This window comes from Salvelinus fontinalis, chromosome 12 (genome assembly GCF_029448725.1).
Source record: "Salvelinus fontinalis isolate EN_2023a chromosome 12, ASM2944872v1, whole genome shotgun sequence".
In the NCBI taxonomy this organism is placed as follows: Eukaryota; Metazoa; Chordata; class Actinopteri; order Salmoniformes; family Salmonidae; genus Salvelinus; species Salvelinus fontinalis.
This window is the reverse complement of record NC_074676.1, coordinates 40,481,700-40,499,417: the sequence shown is the minus strand read 5'-3', so window position 1 is coordinate 40,499,417 and position 17,718 is coordinate 40,481,700. Positions and strand designations below refer to the sequence as shown.

At 41.3% G+C, this 17,718-nt stretch overlaps 1 protein-coding gene across 1 annotated transcript in view; it reads right to left on the bottom strand.

The window, feature by feature from the left end:
* The window catches only part of LOC129867409 (zinc finger protein GLIS1-like), a 157,375-nt gene that overhangs the window by 14,368 nt on the left and 125,289 nt on the right, over nucleotides 1–17,718 (bottom strand). The window contains exon 8 of the mRNA XM_055940787.1: nucleotides 1,667–1,853. Within this exon, the coding sequence (XP_055796762.1) occupies nucleotides 1,667–1,853 (187 nt within the window). The remainder of the gene's footprint in view (nucleotides 1–1,666; nucleotides 1,854–17,718) is intronic.

Here is a 17,718-nt window from a genome sequence, read left to right as displayed (position 1 = left end):
ATCCTGACCTCCATGCTTTATCTGAAGGTTCATTGCTATGGTCGCTTCCAAAATGCTACCCTATTCCCTACATACTGTAGTGCACTACTTTTGACCCCTTACTGTAGTGCACTACTTTTGACCCCTATTCCTTACATACTGTAGTGCACTACTTTTGACCAGAGCCTTATGGGGTTCCCTATGGCGCTGGTTAAAATAATTGCCCTACATAGGCAATATGGTGCCATTTGGGACACGGTGCATGGGTTTTGATTAAGACTGCTAAAATGATTGGGTTTTGCACTAATATAGGGATTGTACTGATTTTGGATGACACACAACAGAACAATAATTTATATTTCCCAAGTGTCCCCACACTGTGTTGGGATCAGCATGATCATATCGATGAAGACATTGTAATGTCCCACAGTGATGACAACACAACTGTCCTGTAATGACGATCACATCCCAGAGGTAGTTCAGCTGACCACTGACCCAGAGCCCTTCTGGAGGCAGATACTATTTCATCAGCCTAAACTTGGACATTATTATAAGCCTGAAGCTACAGAAATGTATGGGTATACTAATAATATCACGTGTAAAGGTAAGATAGAGTATGACTGTGTGTGTCTTTGTGCGTGTTCGTGCAATGCATTTGACAATCGTATTACTATAAGTATGTGACCTGTGATCCGAATACAGTGTGTTGAGGGGTGTGAAGGATTTTTGGGGAAGTTTCTACACAATTTAAAAAAACTCTAAAATGCTATTTAGAGAACAGCAAAAACAAACAAAATTGACCTCATCCATTAATTATCAGGTGAGTTTAAAGTTTGGGAAAGCTATTTATTCACCATAAAATTGCACATTTATAATTGCATGCATATCATCACATTTACAGACTAATGTAAGATAGTCTACTATTCTTAATGTGATGAGTACATTGCATAGTCATAATTTAGGCTAATAATATAACTCAATCACTGTGAGCAAAACAGACAGTTCTGAACACTGCATGTCTGAGCGGCGTAGTGTTATTATCAGAGTGAAAAATGTACTCTTTTTATAAACACATTTCATCCAGTCAACTTTAAATGAAACATAAGCAACATATCTGCAGTGAGTGTGTGCATATTCACTGTCTTTATCATTGGATTAGTACCACTGGAAAATTTTGGTCAATAATTCCCTTCTCCAGGCTAGATCGACGTCATACAGACGTAAGATATTCATTTGAGCCAGTTTGCTACAGCAGGAAAACCGCCTATGGATGTCGGCATTTTAACTTGGCCTTGTAATGACTTCATAGCGTGTATTATGCATCTATTTCACGTTGCACTGTATGCGCCATTCCACAAGCAAATGAGACAAGCAAATGAGTCAATTTATCATGAGATTGAGCAGTGGATGACATTGTGTATGCCGTTCAACCTACCGTTAAACTTAACGGTGATAATTAATAGATGGGGTCAGTTTTGTTCGTTTTTGCTGTTCTCCAAATAGCATTTTAGAGTTTTTAAATTGTGTAGAAATGCAGTAAATAAGCTTCTACTTCTAACCCCCCCACAACCCACATGGCATACCCTAGGTTTAGCTGAATTGATGCCACTGAACAAGGGTATACACAACTGAGTGTGTGTATAATGAACTACATGTAACAGTAGTGTATGTATAGTAGGGAACTCACCCATCGCGTGTGCTCTCCATGGTGGACATAGGGGACAGAGAATGCGGGCTGCTCAGGTCCCGTTCCAGGCGGGACTGCCTGGGGGGCAGATCAGGGGCAGAGGCTGAGCCAGTGGTGGGGGCTGGTCCTGGGGAGAGGAGCTCCACAGAGACACTGTGATGGGGGGTGCTGGAGCCAGTGTACAGGCCTGAAAGACAAACAAAGTTAATTCACAAAATGTGCCGAATCAACTCGAGGTCTTTGCTCAGCCATGTTCCCTTTGACCAAATTAAATGGATTTTCATAGCAACAAGCTTTTGTTTTGACAACTGATCATCCAATCAGAGAGGGTTTTGAAAAATAGAATGTTCTGTTTTGTGCTGTTTGTGATTTACAGTACAGTACATTATTTATGCTGCCAAGGGGGTTGGCCTTGATTGTCCTTTAAAGTGGAACTGACAGCGTTTTAGCAACATGAAATCTTATTAAAATCTGTTCATATACACCCCCAGGAAGAATGTGACACTTTAAAAAATATTTTTTACAATTTCTGAGAAGCGAGCACTTACATATGGTCATTTTCACGTTTTCATAAATTCATAGAATGTTTGGGAATGACATATAATAAGTCATTCTATAGTGTTATGACCTGGCTTATAGTTCATAACAACAAAGGGAGACCACGCATTACTTAAATGTAAAAAGGAATACATTTATTAAACTAAATAGTAATAAGTACAAAAATGTAACATCAGCTGTGGACGTCTTTAGGATCAGTAGTATGTGCAGTGTGGATGAGTGGAGAGGGTGAAAACAAAACAAAAACCAAAAGGTGGTGGAAGCCAGCCTGCCAGTCAGGGAAGAGAGAGAGTTGGCTGATGTGCTACCCTTTATAGCCTGCAGGTCAAGCCTGCCCAGGTGTACCACATCAGCTGACATCTTCCCCAGCTCTGCAACAAGCAGACTACCAAACAGGGGAACCCAGCAGACAGAGTGGGAGGGACATCACCCCCCCTCTAAGAACAGGGTTCCACCACAAACCTGAAACAAAACAGAAACAACCAAAACACAAAAAAAACAAATGTTGTAGTACTTATTACTAAACAACACAATAAAAATAAATATTTATATACACACACACACACATTTATATACACACTACTGTTGAAAAGTTTGGGGTCACTTAGAAATATCCTTGTTTTTGAAAGAAAAGCACATTTTTTGTAAATTAAAATAACATCAAATTGATCAGAAATACAGTGTAGACATTGTTATTGTTGTAAATGACTATGCCACAACTGTCAGTAAGTGTCCATGATTGTGTCTTTGAATGAAGAGATGGAGATAAAACTGTCCAGTTTGAGTGTTTTTTGCAGCTCGAACCAGTCGCTGGGCTGCAGCGAACTGAAAAGAGGAGCGACCCAGGGATATGTGTGCTTTGGGGACCTTTAACAGAATGTGACTGGCAGATCTGGTGTTGTATGTGGAGGATGAGGACTGCAGTAGGTTTCTTAGATGAGGGGGTGAGGCCTAAGAGGGTTTTATAAAGGATGAGGGCTTCCGTCTGGCCACTCCACAATAAAGGCCTGATTGGTGGAGTGCTGCAGAGATGGTTGTCCTTCTGGAAGGTTCTCCCATTTCCACAGAGGAACTTTGTCAGAGTGACCATCGGGTTCTTGGTCACCTCCCTGACCAAGGCCCTTCTCCCGATTGCTCAGTTTGGCCGGGTGGCCAGCTCTAGGAAGAGTCTTGGTGATTCCAAACTTCTTCCACTGTGTTGTTGGGGACCTTCAATGCTGCAGACATTTTTGGTACCCTTCCCCTGATCTGTGCCTCAACACAATCCTGTCTCGGCGCTCTACGGACAATTCCTTCGACCTCATGGCTCGGTTTATGCTCTGACATGCACTGTCAACTGTGGGACCTTATATAGACAGGTGTGTGCCTTTCAAAATCATGTCCAATCAATTTAATTTACTACAGGTTGACTCCAAGGAAGTTGTAGGACATCTCAAGGATGATCATTGGAAACAGGATGGACCTGAACTTAATTTCGAGTCTCATGGCGAAGTGTCTGAATACTTATGTAAATAAGGATTTATTTTTTACATTTATACATTTGGTACAATTTCTAAAAACCTGTTTTGACTGTGTCATTATGGGTATTGTGTGTAGATTGATGAGGAAAATGTTTTATTTTAATCAATTTTAGAATAAGGCTGTAACGTAACAAAATGTGGAAAAAGTCAAGGGGTCTGAATACTTTCCGAATGCATTGTATGAGGCGAAAAGTCGGTCACTCACTCAATTCCTTCAATGACATGGCATACTCCCAGCAGCTAGCTAGCTAACGTTAGGCTCCGCGCGTTTAGCTTGCTAAAAAAATAGCTAGCTACATAAATTGGTACGCTAGCCTAGGGCTGTCAAACTCAATCAGCACAAAAGCCATATTGAAAAAAATAGACATAACATATGTGTTTGCAAAAAACGTGCAACTGCGAACCAAACTAGCCATTGTTTTATTAGGGACGAATATGGCTCTTTACAATGTCCATTTATCACATTGTATTGGTCCCATACACATATTTAGCAGACGTTATTGTGGGTGTAGCGAAATTTTTGCGGGTGTAGCGAAAACATTTTTTTCCCAACAGTGCAGTAGTATTTAACAACTCACAACAATACACACATTAAAATTAAAATGATGGAATTAAGGAATATATACATATTAGATCGAAAAATATTTAAGTCTGATGGCCTTGATATAGATGCTGTTTTTCAGTCTCTCGGTCCCAGCTTTGATGCACCTGTACTGACCTCGCCTTCTGGATGATAGCGGGGTGAACAGGCCTTTCCTGTTTTTTGCCTTCCTGTGACATCGGGTGCTTTAGGTGTCCTGGAAGGTAGGTAGTTTGCCCCCGGTGATGCGTTGGGCAGACCGCACCACCCTCTGCATGTATCACTGGTGCGGTTGAATACAGCATTGTTGTATGGTGCACTCAAAATGTATTGTAGTTGAATAGCTAGCCTACTGTTCAAATGTTGCTGTTATAGGCCTACATGTTTCTTCTTTGCATGGCGTTTTGTTGCAGGTTTAGTTTTTTGGTTATTTATTGTGAAGCTTAAAAACTGAAGCCAGACTGCAACATTTTATTAACCTAGCTAGGCCTGTGGCATGTGTCCGTACACTTTTCATCCGCTGCGCGCTGTAAACCGGACACAAGAAAACAGCTAATTGAAGTTCAATTCACCAATCCCAGCGCATCAGGCTGTAATTTCATAAAGTAGATGAATCAACCATTGACTCATTTATACTTGCTTGTGTGTGTGCCAGCCCTATTAGCTACGTTATGACTGACTTTTGATCATTGCCCTTGCTAGTTTGATTGTATTGACATTCCCAGCCTTAGTTACATTTGTCCGTTTCTGTTCAAAATAGTGAGTCATTGAAACAGAACCAGTGCATCCTGAATGGGTGGAGGCTGCAAACAATGTACCAGGACAGCTGTGATTTACAACCTAATAGCAATATTTTTGGGACTACCAAGAAATGTATTGGTGAATTATATGAATCATGCATTGAACTGCATCCATCTATTCTGCCAACAATGTCTTACTGTACGTCATGGAATTTTTAGTCAAATAGAACCTATTTTTAAAACCTCACATGAAGTTGGTTTTGAAGCATAAACTGGGAATTTGATATTCATGACTGTTCTTATGATGGTCTGTTTGTTTCATAACTGCAAAGTAATTAAAACTCTGTCAGTTCCACTTGAAATGTTTCGTTATTGAATACAATGCTATTTCTTACAAAGAATAGTATTGAGACTTCATGAGAAGATTTTATAAGACTTGAGTGGAGGTGAGAGAGCAGGCTCTGTGGCTTGTGATTTGTGTGTGGGTGTGTGTGCGCATGTGTGTGTGTGCGGGTGTGTGTGCCAGCCCATTAGTATTTGTAGAAGTCTAAATGTGTCTGACGTTGCGGTCTGAGCATCAGAAAACAGTCCTGTTGGACGGTGATTCACATCACCAATGTAACAGTGAGAGAGAGGCTCATGAAAAATCCCAATGACAGCTGAATGCTCTGCTGAGAGCTCCACTTGAAAGAGCTCAGCTCAGCTCTGCCCAGGGGTCAGCTGAGTTCCGTCCTGGGGCTCTCAGGTTGCCTAAGAGGGGCAAGAGACTCCAGTCAGCAGCCCCCTCTGCTCCCCACTGCTCCTCCTGTACTGTAAATCTCTCCTCACTGTCCTGTCTGTAATGTCTTTCCCAGTGTCCAGGGGAAGTGAGGCGGTGAGGAGAGGACTGAGGAGAGGACTGCTCCTGGTTTCTGCAGTACTGTTCCCCCAGCTGTGCTCAAGTGGAAGAAGGGCCTGTCTGACAGCTCTTTGAAATGGTTACAAGCTTGATTCATTACCCCCAAATCATCAATCACAGACCTTAAACGGTTTCCCCTTCAGCCCCAACATCTGCTATCAGACTAGAAAACATTCTACAAATAATGGCTGTGATTTCTTCAATTTCATCGCTCGGCTCAGCGGCGCAGGGGTTCCCTTAGCGTTTGGGGATGGTTCTGGGAGCATTCTGTGAGGATTCTATATGGGTTTTTTATGTGGATTCTGAGAGGGTTCAGTGACGGACCTGAGAAATGTTTGATTGTGACGGTTCTAACAAGGATCTGTGATGATTCTGAAAGTGTTTTGTTTGAGTTCTGTCAGGATTCTCTGTGAATTTGTAGGGGGTTCTATGAGGGTTCTGAAGGGTTATGTTGGTGTTTGTAGATGACACTTGGTGGCATAGCCAGACTTGTAGCCTGTCATAATGACATGGACCTATGGGCTTGAAGCAGTTGAAGTTATGTGATCTAGCAGTGTATCCAGAAAAACAATAATGCAGGTCCTAAAAGGAAGAAAGACATTTTCCTGAGTAAGATTGGGCCTATCAAACAAACTTATAACCGACAAGAACTTTTGAACCCGCCTATAACATCCGTTCTATTGGCCAATGTGCATTCACTGGATAATAAACTGGATGAGCTCCGTTCGAGACGTTCCTACCAACAGGACATTAAAAACTGTAATATCTTAAGTTTCACTAAGACATGGCTGAAATATGTATAATATACAGTTGGCTGGGTTTTCTGTGCATCGGCAGGACAGAACAGCTATGTTCGGTAAGACGAGGGCTGGGTGTGTGTGTCTATGTGTCAATAACAGCTGATGCGTGATGTCTACTATTAAGGTAGCCTCCAGGTATTGCTCGACCGGAGGTAGAGTACCTCATGATAACCTGTAGACCACACTATCTACCAAGAGAGTTTTCATCTATTTTTTTTTGTAGCCGTCTATTTACCACATAAAACTGATGCCGGTACTAATACTACACTCAAGCAAACAAGAAAATTCTCATACAGAAGCGCCGCTCCTAGTGGCCAGGAACTTTAATGCAGGCAAACTTAAATCCGTTTTACCTAATTTCTACAAGCATGTCACATGTGCAACCATAGTGTAAAAAACTCTAGGCCACAGTTTTTTTTATACATAGGAAAAAATTCTAAAAACCTGTTTTTGCTTTGTCATTATGGGTTATTGTGTGTAGATTGATGAGGGGAAAAAACTATTTAATCGATTTTAGAATAAGGCAGTAACGTAACAAAATGTGAAAAAAAGTCAAGGGGTTTGAATACTTTCCGAACGCACTGTACATCTTCAACATTTGCTATCGGTTGTCATTTTTGCCTTGTACATTTTAGATGGAATCCAGTAAGTACTATTAAATATACAGTTGAAGTCGAAAGTTTACATACACTTTGGTTGGAGTCAATAAAACTCGTTTTTCAACCACTCCATAAATGTCTTGTTAACAAACTATAGTTTTTGCAAGTCGGTTAGGTCATCTACATTGTGCATGACACAAGTCATTTTTCCAACAGCTGTTTACAGACAGATTATTTCAATTATAATTCACTGTATCACAATTCCAGTGGGTCAGAAGTTTACCTACACTTGAGTGTGCCTTTATACAGCTTGAAAATTCCAGAAAATGATGTCATGGCTTTAAAAGCTTCTGATAGGCTAATTGACATCATTTGAATCAATTGGAGGTGTACCTGTGGATGTATTTCAAGCCCTACCTTCAAACTCAGTGCCTCTTTGCTTGACATCATGGGGAAATCAAAAGAAATCAGCTCCTTGGGAGCAATTTCCAAAAGCCTGAAGGTACCACGTTCATCTGTACAAACAATACTACGCAAATATAAACACCATGGGACCACGCAGCCGTCATACCGCTCAGGAAAGAGACGCGTTCTGTCTCCTAGAGATGAACGTACTTTGGTGCGAAAAGTGCAAATCAATCCCAGAACAACAGCAAAGGACCTTGTGAAGATTCTGGAGAAAACAGGTACAAAAGTATCTATATCGACAGTAAAACGAGTCCTATATCGACATAACCTGAAAGGCCGCTCAGCAAGGAAGAAGCCACTGCTCCAAAACCACCATAAAAAAGTCAGACTACGGTTTGCAACTGCACATGGGGACAAAGATCGTACTTTTTGGAGAAATGTCCTCTGGTCTGATGAAACAAAAATAGAACTGTTTGACCATAATGACCATCGTTATGTTTGGAGGAAAAGGGGGAGCCTTGCAAGCCGAAGAACACCATCCCAACCGTGAAGCACGGGGGTGGCAGCATCATGTTGTGGGGGTGCTTTGCTGCAGGAGGGACTGGTGCACTTCACAAAATAGATGGCATCATGAGGGAGGAAAATTATGTGGATATATTGAAGCAACATCTCAAGACATCAGTCAGGAAGTTAAAGCTTGGTCGCAAATGGGTCTTCCAAATGGACAATGACCCCAAGCATACTTCCAAAGTTGTGGCAAAATGGCTTAAGGACAACAAAGTCAAGGTATTGGAGTGGCCATCACAAAGCCCTGACCTCAATCCTACAGAAAATGTGTGGGCAGAACTGAAAAAAGGTGTGCGAGCAATGACGCCTACAAATATGTCTCAGGAGGATTGGGCCAAAATTCACCCAACTTATTGTGGGAAGGTTGTGGAAGGCTACCCTAAACGTTTTACCCAAGTTAAACATTTTAAAGGTAATGCTACCAAATACTAATTGAGTGTATGTAAACTTCTGAACTCACTGGGAATGTGATGAAAGAAATAAAAGCTGAAATAAATAATTCTCTACTATTATTCTGACATTTCACATTCTTAAAATAAAGTGGTTATCCTAACTAACCTAACCTAATTTTTACTAGGATTAAATGTCAGGAATTGTGAAAAACTGAGTTTAAATGTATTTGGCTAAGGTGTATGTAAACTTCCGTATTATATTGAACCATTTGTGTTTTAGGCACATATTTTTCCATTCAATTTATTGTATTTTCATCTTCAAATCTTTACTCCATTTCTCTCTTAAGGGAAGGTGTAGCCCCCTTGTTTTCTACTTTTAAGAATTTATACACTCTAGAAGCCAGGTGTTTTTTGGAACGAACATGCTTTATGAAACTTTCCAATTTGTTCAAATCATGTTTAAATTTAATTGTTCTATCTACTGACTTGACTGCCTGTACAATCTGAATTATTCTAAAATGGTCGGTAAAGCTGGTCATATCCTTTAGTTCATTCAGACCCATAATTTGACCATCTTTATACAAATCGGACACGGTCCAAACTCCCATCTGTAGCCAATCTCCACAATACCAGTCTGTGATTAATTAATATGTGGGAATTACTCCAGATATTTGTTTGAAAGGAGGTGCAAAAGGAGATTTCTAATTTATTTCCAACAATTTTAAGAACATTCCAAGAAGCAGATATTTTTGGATAGTCTTTCAGATATTCAGGTAGTATTCCGTATGCTATCAATCTAAGTAGCAAGTGGTGGGACATTTTTCCTTCAATTGCTAACTAAGAGGGGTGTTATTTTGCTGGGTAATTCCAGTGCCACGTTTTTCTTGTTACATATGATATGTAATATGTTTTAATATCTGGAAGTGCCATGCTTCCTTTATATTTTGACATAATTAATTTCTCTAAGGTGATGTGGGGATTGCTTTGAATTCCATTTAAATGTAGGGATCATTTCATTGATCTTATTATAGAAGTATTTCCGGACATTAAGAGGCTTAGTTTGTAGTTGGAGCCATTGTCATTTATATTGTTTACATTCTGAATGTTAAAAAGCGGGAGGACCATCTCACATCGTCTACTTTCATGGAATTCACAATAGCTTCTAGCCCTCTCCTGCCTCTGTAACACCATGGTTTCCTCTTGGATACCCCAAAAATTGGGTTGGAATTACAGAAAGAGCCCAGGACAGTTGAGTTTAAGTCAAAGTTGAAGCCAGAATTGGGGTAAATAACTGCCGATCTGATGTTCAAATCAAATCAAATTGTATTTGCCACATGTGCCGAATACAGCAGGTGTAGTAGACCTTATTGTGAAATGCTAACTCACAAGTCCTTAACCAACAATGGTGTTTTAAGAAAACAGAGTTAAGAACATATCTACTAAATAAACTAAAGTAAAACATTTATAAATAATAATATATATATTATTTTTTAATATATTACATTTACGTCATTTATCAGACGCTCTTATCCAGAGCGACTTACAAATTGGAAAGTTCATACATATTCATCCTGGTCCCCCCGTGGGAATTGAACCCTGGTCCCCCCGTGGGAATTGAACCCACAACCCTGGCGTTGCAAGCGCCATGCTCTACCAACTGAGCCACACAGCCACACATATTACATAAAAAATAAATAAAAAATAACACTATAAAATAACAATAATGAGGCTATATACAGGGGGTAGTCCGGGTGGCCATTTGATTAATTGTTCAGCAGTCTTCTTATGGCTTGGGAGTAGAAGCTGTTAAGGAGCCTTTTGGACCTATATTTGCCGCTCCAGTACCGCTTACCGTGTGGTTGCAGATTGCACAGTCTATGACTTGGGTGACTGGAGTCTTTGACAATTTTTTGTGCTCTGACACCGCCTAGTATATACAGTCGTGGCCAAAAGTTTTGAGAATGACACAAATATACATTTTCACAAAGTATGCTTCCTCAGTTTGTATGATGGCAATTTGTATATACTCCAGAATGATTAGATTAATTGCAATTAATTGCAAAGTCCCTCTTTGCCATGGAAATGAACTGAATCGCCCAAAAACATTTCCACTGCATTTCAGCTCTGCCACAAAAGGACCAGCTGACATCATGTCAGTGATTCTCTCATTAACACAGGTGTGAGTGTTGACGAAGACAAAGCTGGAGATCGCTCTGTCATGCTGATTGAGTTCGAATAACAGACTGAAAGCTTCAAAAGATGGGTGGTGCTTTGAATCATTGTTCTTCCTCTGTCAACCATGGTTACCCCCAAGGAAACATGTGCCGTCATCATTGCTTTGCACAAAAAGGGCTTCACAGGCAAGGATATTGCTGTCAGTAAGATTGCACCTAAATCAACCATTTATTGGATCATCAATAACATCAAGGAGAGCGGTTCAATTGTTGTGAAGAAGGCTTCAGGGAGCCCAAGAAAGTCCAGCAAGCGCCAGGACTGTCTCCTAAAGTTGATTCAGCTGCGGGATCGGTGCACCATCTGTACAGAGCTTGCTCAGGAACGGCAGCAGGCAGGTGTGAGTGCATCTGCAAGCACAGAGAGGCGAAGACTTTTGGAGAATGGCCTGGTGTCAAGAAGGGCAGCAAAGAAGCCACTTCTCTCCAGGAAAAACATCAGGGACAGACTGATATTCTGCAAAAGGTACAGGGATTGGACTGCTGAAGACTGGGGTAAAGTAATTTTCTCTGATGAATCCCCTTTCTGATTGTTTGGGGCATCCGGAAAAGTTCTTGTCCGGAGAAGATAAGGTGAGCCCTACCATCAGTCCTGTGTCATGCCAACAGTAAAGCATCCTGAGACCATTCATGTGTGGGGTTGCTTCTCAGCCAAGGGAGTGGGCTCACTCACAATTTTGCCTAAGAACACAGCCATGAATAAAGAACGGTACAAACACATCCTCCGAGAGCAACTTCTCCCAACCATCCAGGAACAGTTTGATGACGAACAATGCCTTTTCCAGCATGATGGAGCACCTTGCCATAAGGCAAAAGTGATAACTAAGTGGCCCAGGGAACAAAACATTGATATTTTGGGTCCATGGCCAGGAAACTCCCCAGACCTTAATCCAATTGAGAATTTGTGGTCAATCCTCAAGAGGCGGGTGTACAAACAAAACCCCACAAATTCTGACAAACTCCAAGCATTGATTATGCAAGAATGGGCTGCCATCAGTCAGGATGTGGCCCAGAAGTTAGTTGACAGCATGCCAGGGCGGATTGCAGAGGTCTTGAAAAAGAAGGGTCAACACTGAAAATATTGACTCTTTGCATCAACTTCATGTAATTGTCAATAAAAGCCTTTGACACTTATGAAATAATTGTAATTATACTTCAGTATTCCATAGTAACATCTGACAAAAATATCTAAAGACACTGAAGCAGCAAACTTTGTGGAAATTATAATTTGTGTCATTCTCAAAACTTTTGGCCACGACTGTACACTACCAGTCAAAAGTTTGGACACACCTACTCATTCAAGGGTTTTTCTTTATTGTTACTATTTTCTACATTGTAGAATAATAGTGAAGACATCAAAACTATGAAATAACACATATGGAATCATGTAGTAACAAAAAAGTGTTAAACAAATCCAAATATATTTAATATTCTTCAAAGTAGCTAGCCTTTGCCTTGATGACAGCTTTGCACACTCTTGGCATTCTCTCAACCAGCTTTTTCTGGAATGCTTTCCCAACAGTCTTGAAGGAGTTCCCACATATGCTGAGCACTTGTTGGCTGCTTTTCCTTCACTCTGCGGTCTGACTCATCCCAAACCATCTGAATTTGGTTGAGGTCTGGTGATTGTGGAGGCCAGGTCATCTATTGCAGCACTCCATCACTCTCTTTCTTGGTAAAATATCCCTTACACATCCTGGAGGTGTGTTGTGTCATTGTCCTGTTGAAAAACAAATGATAGTCCCACTAAGCGCAAACCAGATGAGATGGCATATCGCTGCAGAATGCTGTTGTAGCCATGCTGGTTAGGGGGGCCTTTGAATTCTAAATAAATCACAGACAGTGTCACCAGCAAAGCACCCCCACACCATAACACCTCTTCCTCCATACTTTACGGTAGGAAATACCGATGCGGAGATCATCCGTTCACGTATACCATGTCTCACAAAGACACGGTGGTTGGAACCAAAAATCTTAAATTTAGACTCCAGACCAAAGAAGAAATTTCCACTGGTCTAATGTCCATTGCTCGTGTTTCTTGGCCCAAGCAAGTCTCTTCTTCTTATTGGTGTCCTTTAGTAGTGGTTTCTTTGCAGCAATTTAACCATGAAGGCCTGATTCACGCAGTCTCCTCTGAACAGTTGATGTTGAGATGTGTCCGTTACTTAAACTCTATTTATTTATTGCTCTTAAAATTCTGTTGCAGGACAATCCATATATGCAACATTTGTATTTCAAATGTTTTTTAGGATCAAATTGTGCAAAGAAAAGGAAAGTATTAAAATGTGAATAAGTCAAAATAGGAGAGAGGAAAATGGTGTCATGTGTTTACATGTGTTTTTTTGTTTGTTGTTGTTTGGTTAGTGTGATATGTTGAATGTGTTGTAAAGAAATGATTAATACAAAATCAAGAAATGATTAAGGAAATCGAGAGGGGGAGAGGGTTGTCTCTTCATCGACAACAAATTGTGTGCTGACTCGAGCGCAGTGGAAATCTCGACTCATTGTTCACCGGTCTTGGAATACCTGATGGTAAAATGTCGACCCTTCATACCTCGCAAGGGTGTTTTCAGCTGTTATCGTGACTGTTGTCTACATTCTACCTCAGGACAAGAAATATAACAGGCTGGCATTTAACAAACTGTATGAGGCTATAAACAAGCAGAAAAACGTGAACCCGAAGGCTGCCTTTCTTGTCGCCGGAGATTTTAATTCCACGTCATTAAAACACGTGATGCCCAACTTTCATCAACACGTCTCCTTCGCCACTAGGGGCGATAAAGTCTGAGACTACTGTTAGTTTACTCACAAACAAGCATACAAGGCCCTCCCTCGTCCGCCATTTGGCAAATCAGATCATGACTCCATGCTCATGCTTCCTGTCTACAGGCAGAAGCTCAAACAGGAAGTAAGTGTGACTCGCTCTGTTGAGAAATTGACATCAGAATCAGAGATTATGCTACAGACTGCTTTGCTAGTGTTGATTGGAATATGTTCTGGAGACACTGCCGATAAAATTGACGAGCTAACCACAGCCGTCACTAGCTTCATAAGGAAATGCATCAGCGACATTGTCCGCACAGTGAAGGTTCGCTGCCTCCCCAATCAAAAGCCTTGGATTAACACAGAGATTGGCTCTAAACTAAAGAACATGGCTACTGCACACAGGGCTATCCCAGACAACCCTGAGGCTGCATATGAAAACAGGAACAAGCACAAGAAGTCCCACTATGACCTCTGTAGAGTCATCAAATGAGCAAAAGGACAATACAGGAATAAGGTGGAATCATTTTACACAGGCTCCACCGCCAGCCGCATGTGGCAGGGGCTACAGTCTATTACGGATTACAAAGGAAGTCCCAGCTGTGATACGCCAAATGATGCCTCTTTTCCAGACAAACTCATGCATTTTATGCACGCTTTGACAATAACAACACAGTACTGTGCGTGAGGGCCCCCACCGAACCAGAGGACTGGGTGATCTCGATCTCCGAGGACAACGTGAGTAAGGTCTTTAATCAGATTAACACTCGCAAGGCCGCAGGGCCGAACAATATTCCAGGGCGCGTTCTCAGAGCATGCGCAAATCAACTGGCAGGCATATTGACGGTAATTTCAACCTCTCCTTGTACCAGTCTGTAATCCCCACATGTCTCAAGTTGACCACCATCATTCCTGTTCCCAAGAACTCTAATGCTTCATGCCACAATGAACCAAAAGTGCTTTGAGAGGCTGGTTATGGCACACGTTAACTCCACCATCCCAGCCACCCTAGACCCACTCCAATTTGCATACCGCCCCAACATATCCATAGACGACGCAATCTCAATTGTACTCCACACTGCCCTCATCCACCTAGATAAGAGGAATAGCTATGTGAGAATGCTGTTCATTGACTTCAGCTCAGCGTTCAACACCATTGTCCCATCCAAGTTCATCAACAAGCTTAGGACCCTGGGACTGAACACATCGCTATGCAACTGAACCTGTACATCCTGACAGGCCGACCCCAGGTGGTGAGGGTAGGCAACATCCCCTCCGTCATGCTGACACTCAACACGGGGCCCCACAGGGATGTGTGCTTAGTCCTCTCCTGTACTCCCTGTTCACCCATGACTACATGGCCATGCATGACTCCAACATCATCATCAAATTTTCTGACGACACAACGGTGGAAGGCCTGATCACCGGCAACGATGAGACAGCCTTAAGGGAGGAGATGCACACTCACAGGACTCTACACACTCACGCACTGCCAGCTCTAAAAGTGTTACTCACTGCCAGCTCTAGAAGTGTTACTCACTGTCAGCTCTAAAAGTGTTAACATCGTCTCCTACTTTGCCAATCCTGCTGACTATCCTCCCTCAGAGAACAAAGTCCAACATATGCGAAGGTGAAGACTCATCACCTTTTCTTCAACCCCAACAAACACAGCGTGGTCGAACGCCTCTTAATCAACTAATACGGCCACACCAACACAACAGCTCTTGCCTAGAAACCATTTGCAACACATCCACTCAAGGTAGAGGGAAGGAAAGAAGCCAAGATTGAAAGTATCGATTCAATAATCAAAAACAACTTGAGCTTTTATAGTCCCCCCAGTAAGTGTGCATTGTGTTCCCGTAACAATAAGAGAGAACGATGGGGCGTCTGGATTGGACTAACTTAGCTAACAATGGCAGATGTGTCCATAAATTGTGAACACTGCAGGGCATCTCTCCTTTCCTCCATAGTACCACTATATTTATTCCTGGTCATCAACCTCTCTTTCACAAGTCACTGGCTTACTACTATGGTCTATAGGATCTCAGAGATTTACAAGTTTAATAAAAAAGTCAGCACTTTTTGAATGTGAATCGGAGGTCAGTTTTATTTGCAAATCACAATTGTTCGTTTTTTGCAGATGTTCTTTACTAATATTGTACTTCTCAGTTTAATTTACACCCAGTCTTTTCAAATGGAAAATACTCTGATCCAGGGAAAGTGGAGCTAACATTTTCCTGTAAAACACAGAGGACTTGTTTCTAAACCGAATCAGGTCTAATTAATTAGTATCATTATCAAATTCAGCATGAGATTGAGTTTAACACACTCAGGCCAATATTGTCTTCATAACAGGAAATCAGTGCTGGGACAGTGTCTGCCATCATTTCAAATGTCAAAGTTTACTGTAGTATGAAAGATACAGTTGAAGTCGGAAGTTTACATACACTTAGGTTGGAGTCATTAAAACTCGTTTTTCAACCACTCCTCAAATTTCTTGTTAACAAACTATAGTTTTAGCAAGTCGGTTAGGACATCTACTTTGTGCTTGACACAAGTCATTTTTTCAACAATTGTTTACAGACAGATTATTTCACTTAGAATTTACTGTATCACAATTCCAGTGGGTCAGAAGTTTACCTACACTTAGTTGATTGTGCCTTTATACAGCTTGGAAAATTCCAGAAAATTATGTCATGGCTTTAAAAGCTTCTGATAGGCTAATTGACATAATTTGAGTCAATCGGAGGTCTACCTGTGGATGTATTTCAAGGCCTACCTTCAAACTCAGTGCCTCTTTGCTTGACATCATGGGAAAATCAAAATAAATCAGCTCCTTGGTAGCAATTTCCAAAAGCCTGAAGGTACCACATTCATCTGTACAAACAATACTACTCAAATATAAACACCATGGGATCACGCAGCCGTCATACCGCTCACGAAGGAGACGTGTTCTGTCTCCTAGAGATGAACGTACTTTGGTGCGAAAAGTGCAAATTAATCCCAGAACAACAGCAAAGGACCTTGTGAAGATTCTGGAGAAAATAGGTACAAAAGTATCTATATATACAGTAAAACGAGTCCTATATCGACATAACCTGAAAGGCCGCTCAGCAAGGAAGAAGCCACTGCTCCAAAACCGCCATAAAAAAGCCAGACTACGGTTTGCAACTGCACATGGGGACAAAGATCGTACTTTTTGGAGAAATGTCCTCTGGTCTGATGAAACAAAAAAAAAACTGTTTGGCCAAAATGACCATTGTTATGTTTGGAGGAAAAAGGGGGAGCCTTGCAAGCCGAAGAACACCATCCCAACCGTGAAGCACGGGAGTGGCAGCATCATGTTGTGGGGGTGCTTTGGTGCAGGAGGAACTGGTGCACTTCACAAAATAGATGGCATCATGAGGGGGTAAAAGTATGTGGATATATTGAAGCAACATCAAAAGACATCAGTCAGAAAGTTAAAGCTTGGTCGCAAATGGGTCTTCCAAATGGACAATGACCCCAAACCTACTTCCAGAGTTGTGTCAAAATGGCTTAAGGACAACAAAGTCAAGGTATTGGAGTGGCAATCACAAAGCCCTGACCTCAATCCTATAGAAAATTTGTTGGCAAAACTGAAAAATAGTGTGCGAGCAAGGAGGCCTACAAACCTGACTCAGTTACACCAGCTCTGTCAGGAGGAATGGGCCAAAATTCACCCAACTTATTGTGGAAAGCTTGTGGAAAGCTACCCGAAATGTTTGACCCAAGTTAAACAATTTTAAAGGCAATCCTACCAAATACTAATTGAGTGTATGTAAACTTCTGACCCACTGGGAATGTGATGAAAGGAATAAAAGCTGAAATAAATAATTACCTCTACTATTATTCTGACATTACACATTCTTAAAATAAAGTGGTGATCCTAACTGACCTAAGACAGGGAATTTTTACTAGGATTAAATGTCAGAAACTGAGTTTAAATGTATTTGGCTATGGTGTATGTAAACTTCC